We start from the raw sequence: 15,823 nt of genomic DNA on the forward strand, positions 1-15,823 counted from the left end.
TCCTTCAAATTCACTAGCCAATACATCGCGTGATGGTCGGTGACGACTTCGAACGGCCTACCTTATTGGTAAGGGCGGAATTTTGCTATAGTCTAAGTTATGGTGATGCATTCCTTTTCCGTCGTATAATAATTGCCTTCTGCTTTTGACAGCGACCGGCTAGCGTAAGGTTTCACCTGTTAAAATCCATCGTTTCTCTGGAATAGGATGGCTCCAAGGCCTTGGCTACTGGCGTCAATGTCGATTTCTATAATCATTGTCCTCGTCGAAGTGCGCGAGTACCGGTGGCGACTGCATGCGCCGTTTGAGTTCTTGAAATGCGTTGGCGTGCGGCATTTTCCGCTTGAACTCGACATCACATTTAGTTATATATGTCAAAGGCTCAGCCGTCCGCGAAAAGTCCTTGGCCAAGCGCATGTAGTAGGCACACATGCCAAAGAGTCTACGCATTGATTTCTTGTCGACGGGCTGCTGTAACATTGCGACGGCAGCTGCCTTCTGTAGGTCGGGGCGGATTCTAGATTTGCTGATGACGTGGCCTAGGAACAGAAGCTCATCGTAAGCGAAGCGGCACATTTTCGGCTTCAGAGTGAGCCCTGATGTCTTGATGGCACCTAGCACTGTCGCAACCCACATAAAATGATCGTCGAAATGTCCAGCAAAGACGACGACGCCATCGGAGTAAAGGAGGCAGGTCTGCCAGTTCAATCCTGCTAAAACCCTGTCCATCACGTGCTGGAACTTTGCAGACTCAGAGCACAGTCCAAATGGCAAAGCCTTGAACTCACAGAGGCCGTCTGGCGCGATGAAGGCGGTCTTTTCCTGATCCCTCTCGTCGACTTCTATTTGCTAGTAGCCAGTCTTGAGATCCATCGACGAGGAGTATTTAGCGTTGCAGAGCCGATTCAATGCGTTGTCTGTCCGTGGGAAGGGGTATCCGTATTTCTTCATGGTCTTGTTCAAACAACGATAATCGACATTTATATGTGTACTTGTTTATCTTTATCTGGTGTCCGCTTTCGAATATAGGTTCTTGTAGTCTATCAGCTTCATTCAATAGCTAAGCTTTCGAATGAGATTGATTAGGACTGTTGCTGAAAGACAGCTTTGGGACAAGCAACCGAATATTGAATATCTTTTTTTCATTTCTAAACGATGTGAAATACAAGATGTTTTATACACGTAGTGTCCCCCAAAAATAGGTTTTCGGTCAGCTGAGGAGCTTTAACTTTCAAATAAGAAATACGTCAAAGTTGCTTTGCTCTGGTGCGTCGGGCCAATGACAGTAAGAAACACAGGAACAGTAGGTCATCAGACAGTGAAGGAGCGTCGCACATTGTTTTGAAGGGAATCAGACACGGTGAGATAAGTTGCTTCGTAAGCTACTTTGCTTAAACTTCGAAAACTATCAATGGGCTGACGCAGGCTAGTTGGTTGGTCGAGCTCGCATTCATGTTTGCAGCGCATACTTAAACATTCACACAGAAATAAGCAAGCAGATTGGACGAGCGCTGTTCAGCGCTCGTTCATCCTTCTTGTTTTTTTGTATGAGTGTGTACTTAGTCCGCGCTGCAAATACCAATCAGGAGATAGACATGATTACGAGATGTACATATCATTAGAAGTTTGTGGCCAGTCTTAAAGGGAAGCACAATTTTTTATTACCTCGAGCACAGCTTAGCTACTTCACGTGTTCGTTCAGCAACTGGTCCCTCTCCATAACAACTGTGGCTCCCCTTCCCCAGATTTTTCGGAGCACTCACAACCTGCACCGAGCTTCCTTCCTATAGACTACAACATGAAATTAAAGACCCTCCGTGATGATTTTGCTGCTATGCACGAGGTCATGGGATTGTATCCTGGCAGCGGCTGGCGCATTTCGATGGGGTACGAAATGCAAAAAACACCCGTGTGCTGTGCATTCAGGGCAGGTTGAAGATCCCTAGGTGGTCAAAATTAATCTGGAGTCCCTCACTACAGCGTGCCTCCTAATCATATCGCGGTTTTGGCACGTAAAAGCTCAGAATTCAATTCAATGAAAGTAGATTATGGGATTTCACGTCCTAAAGTAACAGACAGGTTACAAGGGATGCCGTATTGAGGAACCTCGTATTACTTTTGACTCCGTGGAGTCATATAACGTGCATCCAAGTCTTATTGTACGAGCGACTCGGCATTGTCCGACGCCATACTAAAGCGGCTGCCTCGGCGAAGCATTGCATGCACGACCTTAGCCTCGTAGCAGAGTACCACAGCCACTGAACTATCGTGCAGCTTCTGTAGGCTCAAGAAGTGTTGTTATACCTCACACTCGGTTTGAAATGGGTGGGCGATAGATCTGACTACTTCATTCCTGAATCGAATTTCGAATTGAATGCTAGACTATTCGAATTATTTTGGAAATTTCGAGTCCTTGTACACATTCAGGAATTCTTTTTCTACGTGTGAATTACATCTTCCTTAGCCGAACTTCTGAAAGAATGCAAAGAAAAAAGCAGGAAGCTGCATACACAAACCTTTCTGTGGCAAGAAACATTCACGCATGTGGTGTCGAAGCCGTTTGAAAACGCAGAAATATTGGCTGTGACTCGAGTTTTCTAGTGCAGGTGCGAGAAGTTCCTCGTATTTTCAATTCTGTCTTGGAAATAGTGGAGCAAAGCGCCATAAATGGCCATTGTAATTTACCATTGCGGAAAATTGAAACTCCGAAGTGCTAGCTCGGTGGTGCTCCAAATCGAGATACGTTTCATCGTAATGCGGCAGCCTGAATAAACCAAAGGCACGGTCGTTATTGGTGACGACATTACAGATTTCAACTTTCTCTCACCCGTATCGGGAGAAATTCCTAGTATGAAGAAGTTCACAAGAACGTATGCGGCTCTTCGTGATGCGGCATTTCCGTTTCCTCGCAGGCTTTCGAAAATCTCAACCAGCATAATTTTAGTGTCCGTCCACTATTATAAACTGGAAGAAAGCGCTGACCTAACGTATAATTTTTGTCTCCTTATCCTAGGACCCAGAACTAAAACTTCTGTGGGACATTGCTGACGAAATCGGGGAGTACGTTCCCTGGGAGCAGAGTTCACCGCGTGGGGAAAACTGGATGTGGGAGCAGAAGATCCACCACTTCAAGCATTGCCTGGAGCACGTACTTCTCAAGCCATTTCCGGAACAGGGTAACGCTTGTGTTTTTGTCAGATGTCGCAGAGCACCTTTACCCAATCTTCTTCCATCTGCCGTGTACACGGTGAACCGAAGTAAGAAGTTCATTGTTGTTGTTGTTGTTCTTGTTGCTGTTGATGTTGTTGTTGTTGTTGTTGTTGTTGTTGTTGTTGTTATATCCCACTATTTCTGTTTACGTCGGTGGTCAGGATGCCTAGAGGATCAGCCGTTGACCGTAAAATTTATTCACTGCAGGCGTCAATGATTCCTTTTGTCCCCGAACGTGGGACGGCTGGAACTGCTGGGACGACACTCCTGCAGGTCAGACTGCTTTCGCCCCCTGCCCACAGTTCGTGGCTGGATTCATTTCGTCGAGTAAGTAAACGCAGTCTAAATACCATCACGCCTCTATCTCACCCGAGCCTATTCAGCGCAAAAAAAAGAGATACTCGATCAAATTTATACGCAGCTGTATATATTGACACGTGTCCTAGAATGACGCGTGCTTCGAGGCCATATTACAATACCAAAGGTTGCTCACAAGAGATAAGTGATGACTCGCCTTCTTCAAACAAAGAATAACAAAATCAAAATATGATATCGCAATGTTTTTTTTTTATTATATAGTGTCTTGGTTCCCTGCTTCTCGCTGGCCCACACGAATACACTTCTTCATTACCGTTGAAAGTGCCGAATAATGGCGCCTTCAATGCAATAGAGCCACTGTGTGCCGCTTTTACACTGTAGACATTCATTCCATATTGCATAGTTATATGTCGTACTTAAGGCCGAGTTGCTTGCTCTGTTAATGCATGAGATGCACGCAATCGCAACGCGAAAATCGTAGTCGAAAAGCGCAAGCTTTAGTTCCTCGCCCCCCCCCCCTTCTCTCTCCCGAAGGGTACTCATATGAAAAAGATAAAATGCGCCCCGTGAACATTCCTCGTTAATTCCATTTCGTCTTCTCACCAAGGACAAGCTCACAAACTCTGCACGCCCAATGCCACATGGTTCCGTCATCCGATCACGGGAATTATCTGGTCCAACTACACAGCGTGCGTGGATACCCACGACCTTCAGGTGCGTGCGACCAAAGTGCCGTGCTTGCTATGTGATTTTTCCCTTGATATTCAAGGTAAAATTCAAAACACTTCGAATATTTATCCGACTCGCCGCAATAGCTACGAGGCTGTGGCGTTCGGCTACCTCACTGCTCCCATTCACCCCGCGGTGGCGGCGGCCGCTTTCCTGTGGGTTCAGAATGCAAAAAGACGCTAGTGTACGCAACTATGCAGCCACGTTAAGGAATCTCAGTCAGACTGTAACCTAGGCACCCTAATTCTGCGGCTCTCATAGCCTGTGTCGTTTGGGACGTAGAGACCAATTCATCAATTATTTGATCATCCAATTATTTAATTAATTAATTAATTGGTTGATTAATTACTTAATTAATAATGATCAGTTAATGAAGCAATGAATGACTCAATCAATTTTTTTCTTTTTTCAAGGTATACAGCATCTCTTTTTATACAGGCAGGATACCAGAGGTTTTTTAAGGGTTGTAGCAGTGGCCCAGTTGTTACTATATTCGGAATATAAATGAAATGGAAGACAAATAAAATGAATACAGATATTACAATAATTTTTGTTGAAAGGAGAATCGTTTCACAAATATGCGCAAACTTTTTTTTCGCTAGCATGGTACATATTTTCTTAAGTGAAATATGTGAATTTGAACGAGCTGCTTATCGAAATGAAATTACGCGTATGATGCGAAGTTATGCGGTAAAGTGTTCCAAAATTTTAGCTACGACCTAAGAAAATCTTACTACGACCTAAGAAATCTTACTGAATATGTGCGCTTTTCATATTCCAGCGTAGTTAAAGGTCATTGTATAGCGGTATACAAACGTTTTTCAACTGACAGTAAAATACTGTAGAGCACGCGAACTCTGATGGGTTGTATGCTTAGTATCGATAACCGTATGGTAACTCAGTATGCTTTTCCTACGAAAATAACAGCACGTAGCACAGTGTTAAGTGCTATATTTTAAGGAATTTCAACGCTGCTTGGATGATTAGGCTGTAAACTGCTATGGCATGCGTAACCTGAGAATGTGCGAAACTATAGCATAACGTTAACGAGCCCTTAATGGAAACAGCTTTTGTAAAACATGCGAAGAGTTGTTTTCTGAACAAATGTTTGCTACTAAAGCTGTGAATTTATGTATTAAACTGAGAAAGTTTGCACGGGTAACACTTTACTGATATGTTATTCATTACAAGACAGTTATTCGACGCTAAGTAACTGTTCTTAGGCGCAAACTTAACGTAGTTACTATTAGCTATGTTATCGAAACGCATATCTGCATCTATTCACAATATTAATTTTTCCTAAGGCTCTTGCAGCTTTCTCATAGAATAACTTTTCCATACCAACTCTTACAATAATCTTAGCATCGTATGCGTAAAGACTTATTCTTTGGAAAGAGCAGATTATGGATCGTTGATGTAACTTAAAAACAAAAAAAAAAGTTCAATGACATTCCTCCCTGCGAAGGTGGCTGACCAGCGGAGCTTTAAACATCGTGGTAAGACAGCTTGTGCTAAAGGCTTGATTGCTTCCCTCATTTTCACTTAGCATCGACGGTCAAAATGGCGTTGTGATCGCTATGAGATGCACTGATACTCGCAGCTGCAAACCCATTCTTTGATAATGTCGAATCGATGCACGTACAACGCTGGGTCGTCGATTGGGCCGGAACGGTGTGACATCGCAAAGGCTATGTCTGCAAACAACACGAAACGCCTAATCCGCTCCCTTTCCGGTCGCGACAAATACGCATTGAAACCACCGACAGCGACCGCAGGGGTGTGGGCGGTTTCCTGACTAACCCACACAAACTAAATAGCCATGAACATTACGAGCTATGAGCCCTTGCATTTTCTGCTTGCTTACAGGGGTAAGAGCCATTGCTCAGGGGGCTATGAGCCATTCATGACGACAGTTTTCGACATGCTGTTCTTTATGTTGTATGCATGATTTGAAAGAATGTCAGCTCCGATGGCTTCACTCGGCTTTGTAAGCACCGCGTTCGCTTCAATGGCGATCGCTGACTGCGCTGGTCCGTGTTTTCTTACTCGTCACTGCTCGTTTGCGCCATTATTCCTTGAGTGTGGCTACTCACTTTGCGAGAATTAGCTGCGATGACACTAACTCTGTGGTAATTGTCGGTAATTTCAATGCGGATGTGTCGGGCAAGAAAAGGGAGTGGTTTAAATGTTTCGTTTAGCACACATATCGCTTGTGATGCCACAAGGATCGGGCGTACGTACATCGATTTGACATTACCAAAGAATGTGTCCGCAGTTGCGAGTATGCTGATCAGTGTATCTCATAGTGACCACAAAGCCATCGTGACCGTCGATGTTAAATGGCAATGACTGATGGAAATAGTTTACCACAAGTTTTCTAACCACGATGTTTACAGCTCCACTGGTCATCGAACTTCACAGGGCGGAATGACCTTGATTTTATCTCACGATTAGTTCTATAGTTAGTCAATAGGGCTAGCACCGTACCGCGAATTCCGTAGGGTTTTAATTCATCAGTGTACTGTGGTTAAGCATATTGCGTGCTTTTATGAAGTCGATGACAGTAGCTAATGCAGGTAATTTAATTTAAACATGTAAATTACTTTTTTCTACAATATTTAATCGGAAAAAAAATATGTTCATTCTCTCTTCCATAGCCATATTACTACTTTGTGTATCAGCTGTGTTTCTTGACAACTCATTCAGCCTACAAAACGAAGCTTTTGCTACAACTTTTCCGAGTGTTGACCGAATGGATGTTGGACGATAATGATCCAGTAGAAGCATGTTTCCTGTTTAGAGACGGGAATTGTTTCGCTGACCTTTATTTTCAAAAGAAACCAGCCTGCCCTTTTAAGCATTCATTACATGTGTTAAGGAATGAGCTATAAGTGTACAGCAGTCTTTTGTAAGTTAAATCAACTGAGATGCCATCTTCACCAATTTGTGTTCCTCAGTGCAAGAATTATTTTGCCAATTTTGGGTAGTAGATGTAGCCTTTTCAGCGATGTATAGTGACTTATACGGGATCTAAACTGGGCTTTCTGTGCTCGTTTGTCGGTCCGTTCTTGCCATTAAGTGGTCAAATTTACGCTACCACCGTCACGGCGTCGTGACGATGGTAGCACTGTCACAACGCCGGAATCCTTAACCTGTGTCTAACGTTCGCCATATCGCAAATAAACAAGCGATCGTCACTTACCACCACCGTCTGCAGGCATCGAAGCAATGCTGCTGCGACAAAGTGCAGTTGGTATCTGGACTATCTGCAGCTACTCAGCGCTACTTATAGTCAGCTGCACTTCACCTTGCAATGGCAACATGTGCGGGCTACACACAGACTCTACGAGCGATGGTGGCTTTGCATGTATTTCAAAGGGAATAATACGGGCAATACCATGAGGACGGAGAAAGCGTTATCCCCGTATCGCCAAGTAATTCTTCTTGATAAAGCGGCGATGTATCTTAAGAGAGTGTGCTACTGGTACACTAATCAAGATGCGAGCCAGAAAAAAAAAAAAGCTGATACCTGCTGGTTCTCCTTTGGTACAGCACTCTTAGAAAAGAAGCAATGAAGCAGTTATGTTAGCTGTTGTTCTAACAAAACGTATTCAAGCTGCCAGAAATGAAAAACACAATAAGGAAAACAAAGCTTTCAGATAATGTCCCGTTCGTCAAACACCCAGTGACGCCGTCGCGCTTTGCAGCCACAACGCGAGAGAAATGAACCCGGAAGCCGCGTGGCGTGTAAATAAACTTCCGCATACTTTTAATAACCACGTGTTCCAAGCAGTAAATTTTGCAACCGTTGGATAATCTATAGAAAGATGCGCGAGGCGTCTATTATTTTTGTGTTATTGATATGTTTGACGGACGGTGCAGCACGCGTTGTGTTGGCTTCTCAGCGTGCTTGCTTTCATGGATACCCGCGAGGGATAAAAAAAGGCGTGAAATAGTTGAGAATTTATTTCATTAAGAACACGTCTGCATATAAGTGCGCCATGTGGGAGAAGAATTCGCTGGTAGCGTGTGTGTGACCTTATATGTTTATTTATATTGTCTGCGTGTCTGTGTGTATTTTAGCACAAGATGGACGTTTTACATATAGAACAAATACTAGCAAATACAAGCCGACCATTAATCGTCTCGTTCATCAAAAAACCGAGAACCAAATGTTGCACTGTGGGCGTCTGCCGGCCTCTCTGGCCCTCTTTGAAGCGACGTTCATCGATCAAATAAAGGTGCCGCAATGATCGCATCGTCGTTCCAGCTTTTTATATACAATGCTTCCTGCTTTGCGAAACAGCCGCGATTCATTCTGCTACGCTTCGTTATTTGTACTTTTTTCTCTGGCCCACTTATTATTCCGGCTCTACGAAACTATCAGTGAGTGCGAACGACGTGTTTACCTAGCGGATTTAATTTTCTTTGCCATTTTGGGTTCAGGGGCTCAGTTGCAAGAAAGTAACGTGTGCACCGTGTACGAAAAAAAAAAATAAAACGCAGATGACTCTGCGTTAGGAGCAGTAGTAACAACTTAGCGCCGTCTAAACGATTTTGTTTCTTTGCACATAGTTTCTTTCTCAATCATATTTGTTTGCTTAAGCGCGTAGATATGCGCTCACGCTATGACTGAGGCTTGAAACTAACAAAAAAAAAACGAATACCTAGAACTATTTTTAGCGCGAGGATGCTTTACAGCGTGTTACACACGTGCACCGTGGCAAATCGATTGAAGTCACTTGATTTTTAATTAGTCTGGGCACATCGGCAGATAACTTACGATTCGCGAGGCAAGTTTGCGTTTCCTGAGCTTACTTACCTTAAAGGGTAACGAAAGTGAGCCATGCGTTCCCGTCTTGGCTAAACACGACCTATAACCATCGGCACTTTGTTGCGATTCCAGCTTCTAGCAAGAGCTACTACCCGCGCTAGCCCAGGGACTATGTAGTTGCGTGGCTGAGCTCGAGGTATAGTGAGTTTGATGCCAGCCGCGGCGGCCGCATTCCGATGGAGGGCGGAATGCAAATAACGCTCGTGTACCCTGCATTTGGGCCACATTAAGGATTTCCGGGTGGTCAAAATTAATGTGTAGCCCCAAACTACGGCGTGTCCCATAATCAGATCGGAGGTTTCAGTGCGTAATACCTTAGAATTTAATTATGTATTTGCTATTACAGTGGTGCTGTTAGAACCTCGCTGGGTTTCTCTTGACGTCCGCAGAGAGGTGAGAGAGAGTGAAAGCAGAGTAGAAAAATGGCATCGCGCAGCATAGCGACGCCGCGAGGGCGGGTGGAGCCTAGCGGGGGAGAAGGAGCAGCGTGGCGGGGATACAGGCGGCGTGACGTCACTGATCTCCGCCAAAAACCCGCGTGCTCGCTTCGGCGGTCCTCTTTCTCGCAGTGGAAAAAATATATGCGTGGCTCTCTTATCGCAAACACCAGAGATCAGTGGAGCGGGGGGAAGCCCAGCAAAAGTTAAAGTGTGCGCTTTGATACTATTTTACTGGCCTTCCCCCAAGTTCCGCCGGTCTGTGCTGTTTGCGATAGCAGAGCCACGCATAATTTTTCTAGAACGAGGTCGGAAGGCTTAAGATTTTGCGGCTGCTAGTTAGAAATACTTCTTATTTATTTATTTATTTATTTATTTATTTATTTATTTACTTACTTATTTATTTATACAGAGGTACATCAGTCTCCCGTCGGAGCATTGAGTGATGGGGGATTATAGAAAAATATGGATAACAAGCATGAAAAAGAACAAAGAAAGTTACGACACATTTTCAGTTCGTAAAGTGCGCATACAAATTATCGCGGAAAAGTTCGCGGTTGGTGATTGAAACAATGGTATCTGGCAGATAGATCCAAAATGCGGTGGCCTGTGGCAAAGCCGAAGATAAAAAAATATTTTTTTACCAAATATGCATTTCGTGCTGAGGTAATTATGAAGGCGCCTGGATGTGCTTAATGGTTTGTCAAGTGCCATTTGAGATGGTGTTATGATACGAATATACTTCTGTATTGAGCATAAAAGTGACACAGCACGTCGACCACTCAACGTCTGGAGCGGAATGTCTAGCTTAATTTCTGTTAAGCTGGAAGGGCAGTCACAGTTACCTGAACTGAATAGAGCTTCTCTATTTAGCAGGGCTTCTAGCATTGAAGTTAAGCACTCCTGATGAGTCGACCAGATGGACGAAGCAAATTCAAGGTGTGAGAAAACGAAGGTTAAATATGCGAATTTGCATAATGAGCTGAGGAAGGACGCAAATTTTGAAGTATGTAATACAGCGTTTGTGACGCTCTAGCAGATATGTTAGCAATATATGATTTCCATGAAAGGTCGGATGTAAGATACAGGCCTGAGTTCTTATTTGACACTGCACGCGGCAGTCAATCGTTGTTTATAAAATACATGAAGTTAGAAAGTGACTGTTTACGATTAAATGAAATTTGTTTTGCACTTAGTTGAGTTCAGCGTTACTAGCCACTTATCAGATCAGATATACACAAGGTTAATGTCTTTTTTGGAGGATGAGGTGGTCATCGCGACTTTTAATGGTGTGGTATACCATGCAGTTCTCAGAAAATAGTAGCATGGAAGAGAGAATTTTAGAATGAAGATCATTATTTATATTATAAAAATAAATGGCCTAGCGCGCTGCCCTGCGGTACACCGGATGTGATGCCAGAACAAGAAGGAGCAAAATTATTGATGGCAGTAAACTGCTTGCGAAAAGACAGTAACTTACGAAGATAGCGTTAGGCAGTTTGGTCTAAGAGAAGATAGCTTAGTGATGAGGCAGCAGTGAGCAACGCGATCAAATGCTTTTGAGTAGTCAACAAATGTGCAAACAGTCTGAAGGGTATTATCCATGTTAAAGTGCAAGCCAACGGCGAATTCCAGTAACAGCGCATTACTGGAAAAATATTTTTGGAAACCATGCTGATTATTAAAACAGAAGTTATTCGAATCGTGGTGCCTAGAAATGTTTGACGCAATAACGTGTTCAAGTATTTTGCGACATATGTAAGTCAGCGAGATAGGGCGTAACCCGCCGTGCTGCTCAGCGGCTATGGTGTTGGGCTGCCGAGCACGAGGTCGCGGGATCGAATCTCGGCCACGGCGGCCGCATTTCGATGGGGGCGAAAACACCCGTGTGCTTAGATTTAGGTGCACGTTAAAGATCCCCAGGTGGTTGAAATTTCCGGAGTACTCCACTACGGCGTGCCTCATACTCAGAAAGTGGTTTTGGCACGTAAAACCCCATAATTGAATTTTTTAATTTAATAGGGCCGTAGTTCTCCGCCGTATTTCTGTTGCCACTTTTAAACACTGGAATAAAGATTGTGTGAAAATGTGATATAATATTTTACTAGAGATAGACAATGAATTCTTCAAGTTTTTAGAACATACGTTATTGGGACCAACAGAGGAATAAGCTTTAAGGTTTGAAATGATGCGTTCGATTACGCCGATTGTGTTGCCAAGTGGCTCCAAAAATCGAAGTTCATGATCGGGAAAAAAGCGCACTTTGTAGTGATCTTCAACAATAAATATACATAAAAACAACCTATTCAAATTCAGATGTGCTAGCATGTGTGCTATCAACTCAGATGTGATATCATATCGTGGCGATGTGCGATGTATAGTGTTATCTGGAGCAGTCCTTAGAAATTTACAGAAATCGTTACAATTGAGTAAAAATAGTTACAAATACAAAACCAGAGAAGTATTAGCTTAATAAGGCAGACCAATGTGCGGAGCTTGGCTTTCAGAAAGCACTCGTGACTGCGTCACGTGATGTGAGCTTTTCGCGCATGCAAGAACACTGCACAGCGCCTGTCACGCGTGCATGGAAAGGACGCCAAGCAGACGACCTTTCGACTTAAATGCGACTCAAAGACACAGCATGAGCACAAACTTGCGCGAGATTGTGCAAGTACAGCCTCACTAAACACCCGGTTTCTTATGATTTTAATAAATTATGGGGTTTTACGTGCCAAAACCCCTTTCTGCTTATGAGGCACGCCGTAGTGGAGGACTCCGGAAACTTGAACCACCTGGGTTTCTTTAGCGTCCACCTAAATCTAAGTACACGGGTGTTTTCGCCCCCCATCGAAATGCGGCCGCCGTGGCCGGGATTCGATCCCGCGACACCACAGCCACTGAGCAACCACGGCGGGTCTAAAGAATTGAATGGCTTTGTGAAATAGATCTGGAATACGCGAACTGCTGATTGTTCTAATCTATGGGAGTATCATACTTATTTTTTTCTGATTTATGTGTCGTAATTCCTATTTTCTTCCGGGTTTCGCAAACACAGTTGAACTGTATGAACAAAAGTCCTACATTTTTGCGAAATTACCGCCGGCTCCTTAAACTTTTCCCACACTTTTGCAAGCAGCGATCGAATAGTTTTTATTGCGGAGCTTGCCTTACAAGAATATACAGCTTACACTATGTAAGACTTCTGCAAAAAAGGGGCAAAATAGCTTGCATAGTCTTTAAAAGAATGCTAAAAGTTCAACATAAAAAATCGTGGTATTGGCGTAAACTTATTTGTTAGTAAACTTCCTGTTAGAAGGCTTCGCAATGAAATGTTCACGCGCTCTCAGCCGCAAGAACTGAAAAAGAAAGTTGTGAACAGCTTAGAGCACCAATCCCCCGAGAGTTTATATGCATGCGTCAACCATTAAGGCCAGACCACACGGACGCTTGCGGACGTGCACAAGCTGGCGTCTACACGCCTTGCGCCTGCCGTGCCTCGCCAGAAATCGCGTCTTACATGCACAAGGGACGCGCGACAGCGCGCGCTCACTCGGCTCATTCACTGAGGCATTAGCAAATGCCACTTCATATTTTGTTAGTCACTGTTTTTTTCAATATGCTTCAATATCTATAAAGTAACTGTAATACTTTCGGAGCTCTTAGATCAGCACAAAGAGAAAAGAAAGAAACACTTTCTGGCATTATATACATTTTCCTCACTCAGAGTTGATTGTACGACGCCGCAGCTTCGTCGCCAGGCATGCCGACGCGAGGCAGTCCGAGCGCGAGATAACAGCGGAGCAGCTCACCGGGATCGCGCCGCGTTTCGACGCGTACGAGTCATGCCGCACCGTCTGCGCATGCGTGTGCTCGTGGGACGCGAGCTTTTACGCGTCTTCAGGCGTACGTGTGGTCTGGGCTTTATGTGGCCAACTGATGCCGTACGCTTGCGCTCCGTTGTAATAAGTATAGCTAATAGTGACTGTTTGTTGCTTGAAGTGAATATCACGCAGTTGCATCGAGTTTTCTGGCAGGAAGTGTTTGATGTGTGAAGGTGGCGGCCCAAAATGGGTGCTTTTTGACGTTAACTTAATCGTCATACACTGTTCTTATAGTAAGAGCTATTATGGGGCAACTGTTATAATCGGTTTGATGACACCCGCTGGCGCCGATGTCTCCGTCGCAAGAGTCAGAGTGTTTTGCGGGAATTTCTTGAAGAATATAAAAAGAAGTGAGACTCCCAGTGGAAGATTCTACCTCTCAGTCACTTTGCTTTCTTAATTACTTGATTCTACTATTTAACCAAGACACAAAGTGCATAAAGATATGTTTATAATTATGTAGAACTAATACACTACCAAGCAAATTACGACAGAAAACTCCACTGCAGTCATCTAAGTATGCGCATGCATTGTGCCACTTGCTCACATCCACGCAACCCGGTGTCATCAATCCTATCAAAATTGATCCAACCAGTGTAAACCCTTATCACCCCTTATCGGTCGTTATCGACCTCATCGGACTCAATCTCACCCTTATGAATTATTAACGGCCCCCATCAGCCTTTTCAGAGTTGATCCGACAAGTATCAGCCTTTATCGGTGTTTCTCGACCTTATAATTTTCCCGTCAATTATGAGACCTTATCTGTCTGGAGCGCCTTATCCATCCGTCCCGAAGCAACATCAACCGCGATAAGACCCATGTAGCCCTGCGTCACTCCTTATCATCCTTATCAACTAATTGACTGCCTATCTGTCTGTGTTGCGCGACGGGAAGCGGATGAGCCCTCGGAGATCGGTGGCACTTCAATCGGCGAAGGAAGGACCCAACGGCAGGTGTATGCCGCAACTACTCATGCAAATCGAGAATGTGGTGTTTCTGGCATTAAGTTTTCGGATTTTCTTGATGTCGACAATGCTCCAAATTGGCCTAACATGTGGTCCTAGCAATGACTTTTGTTCCACCACCACCAAATCTTTCAACAAAGCCTTCACAGAAACTGTTCTGGTTTGAAATTTTTGTATCGCCGGTACGCTAGTGTCACTTACATTAGTTACACCAGTGTTACACTAGTGTCATTTCGTTGAAGCAGACAATAGGTCTGCCAAAACTGAAGTCACACCGCGTCATATCACGTCTTTGTTTGCTGCATTTCTTTTTTTTACAATCCGCGCTCAAGGCACCACCTTCCTAAACGACCATTGCGAACATTCTCTCGCTTAAGTGACAGCTCTGCCGTAGCACCTTTACCCGGCCGCTCATCTGCCATGACCACTTCCTTCTTTCCTGATGCAATCGTTCATTCGAATGCGCTCCCTGACAACTTCGTTACCTGTACTAACCGCAAAAAATTTCGTGAATACCTATCAAATCACTTCGAATAACTTTCTGTTCCCAGCGTACATCGTTCATGAACCCATCATAAACCACTTGGAATAGTTTACCCTTACCAACCCTTCCACCTAGTTTTTTTTTGCGTATGTATTACCATGTTACTTCTTCAAATTCGAAATGTTTCTTTCATTGTTTAAAGTCGTACAAAAACAGCAATGGTACTTTTTTTTTGTACGTAACCACTCATACACGTGTTTGTATTAACCCCCCCCCCCCTTGGGTAATGTCTTCGGGCCTTCAAGGTGACAATAAATGAAATGAAATGAAACACATTCATATGGTCCAGATCACCTTCTGAAAGCGTGGATGTTTAGTCCAGTGGGTAAGACATGCGTTTTCTGAGCGTGGGGTTGTAAGTTTTAAACTACGACCGCCATCGTTTTCCTTTGAATTTGTTTTGTTTTACACAATAATTTATATGAATTCTTCTTACGTGACAGGCGGACAGACGGGCGGGTTTCGTTGTTGTGTAGGCATAGAAATACCTACCTATTGAATAAGAAATCCTAAAACCACCACTAACATCATAACTAGTCATGTCATTTAAATTTTTTAAAGGTTTTCAATGGTTCTACGTTGGTATGCCACGCCACAGGACAATAACCCTGTTTACTCTTTTATCTTAAAAAGGACAAATGTGATCATGAAAATACATCCGGGCTTGCCCTTGTCTCCATTTCAGTAGAATCCAGCCATACTGGAACACTGCATGTATACAGTAAAGATCACTTTGTTATATAAGGACAAGGGGTATTTCATATTTATCACCTAATAATAAATGTCAGATGCCATGGGCATCTGCAGACAATATTTAGTTATCGTGCACTGCCAACCGTCCCAGAATAAGCTCCAACACAGCAGTGAAGAGAAACGTGATCAATTGTTCGGAGTTTCTTACA

At 43.8% G+C, this 15,823-nt stretch overlaps 1 protein-coding gene across 3 annotated transcripts in view; it reads left to right on the forward strand.

The window, feature by feature from the left end:
• The window catches only part of LOC142573044 (calcitonin gene-related peptide type 1 receptor-like), a 198,325-nt gene that overhangs the window by 167,045 nt on the left and 15,457 nt on the right, over positions 1-15,823 (forward strand). For all 3 annotated transcript variants that reach the window (XM_075682543.1, XM_075682542.1, XM_075682544.1), the window contains exons 6-8: positions 3,014-3,176; positions 3,418-3,537; positions 4,136-4,242. In XM_075682543.1, the coding sequence (XP_075538658.1) occupies positions 3,014-3,176; positions 3,418-3,537; positions 4,136-4,242 (390 nt within the window). The remainder of the gene's footprint in view (positions 1-3,013; positions 3,177-3,417; positions 3,538-4,135; positions 4,243-15,823) is intronic.

Source organism: Dermacentor variabilis, chromosome 2 (assembly GCF_050947875.1).
Source record: "Dermacentor variabilis isolate Ectoservices chromosome 2, ASM5094787v1, whole genome shotgun sequence".
Taxonomy (NCBI): domain Eukaryota; kingdom Metazoa; phylum Arthropoda; class Arachnida; order Ixodida; family Ixodidae; genus Dermacentor; species Dermacentor variabilis.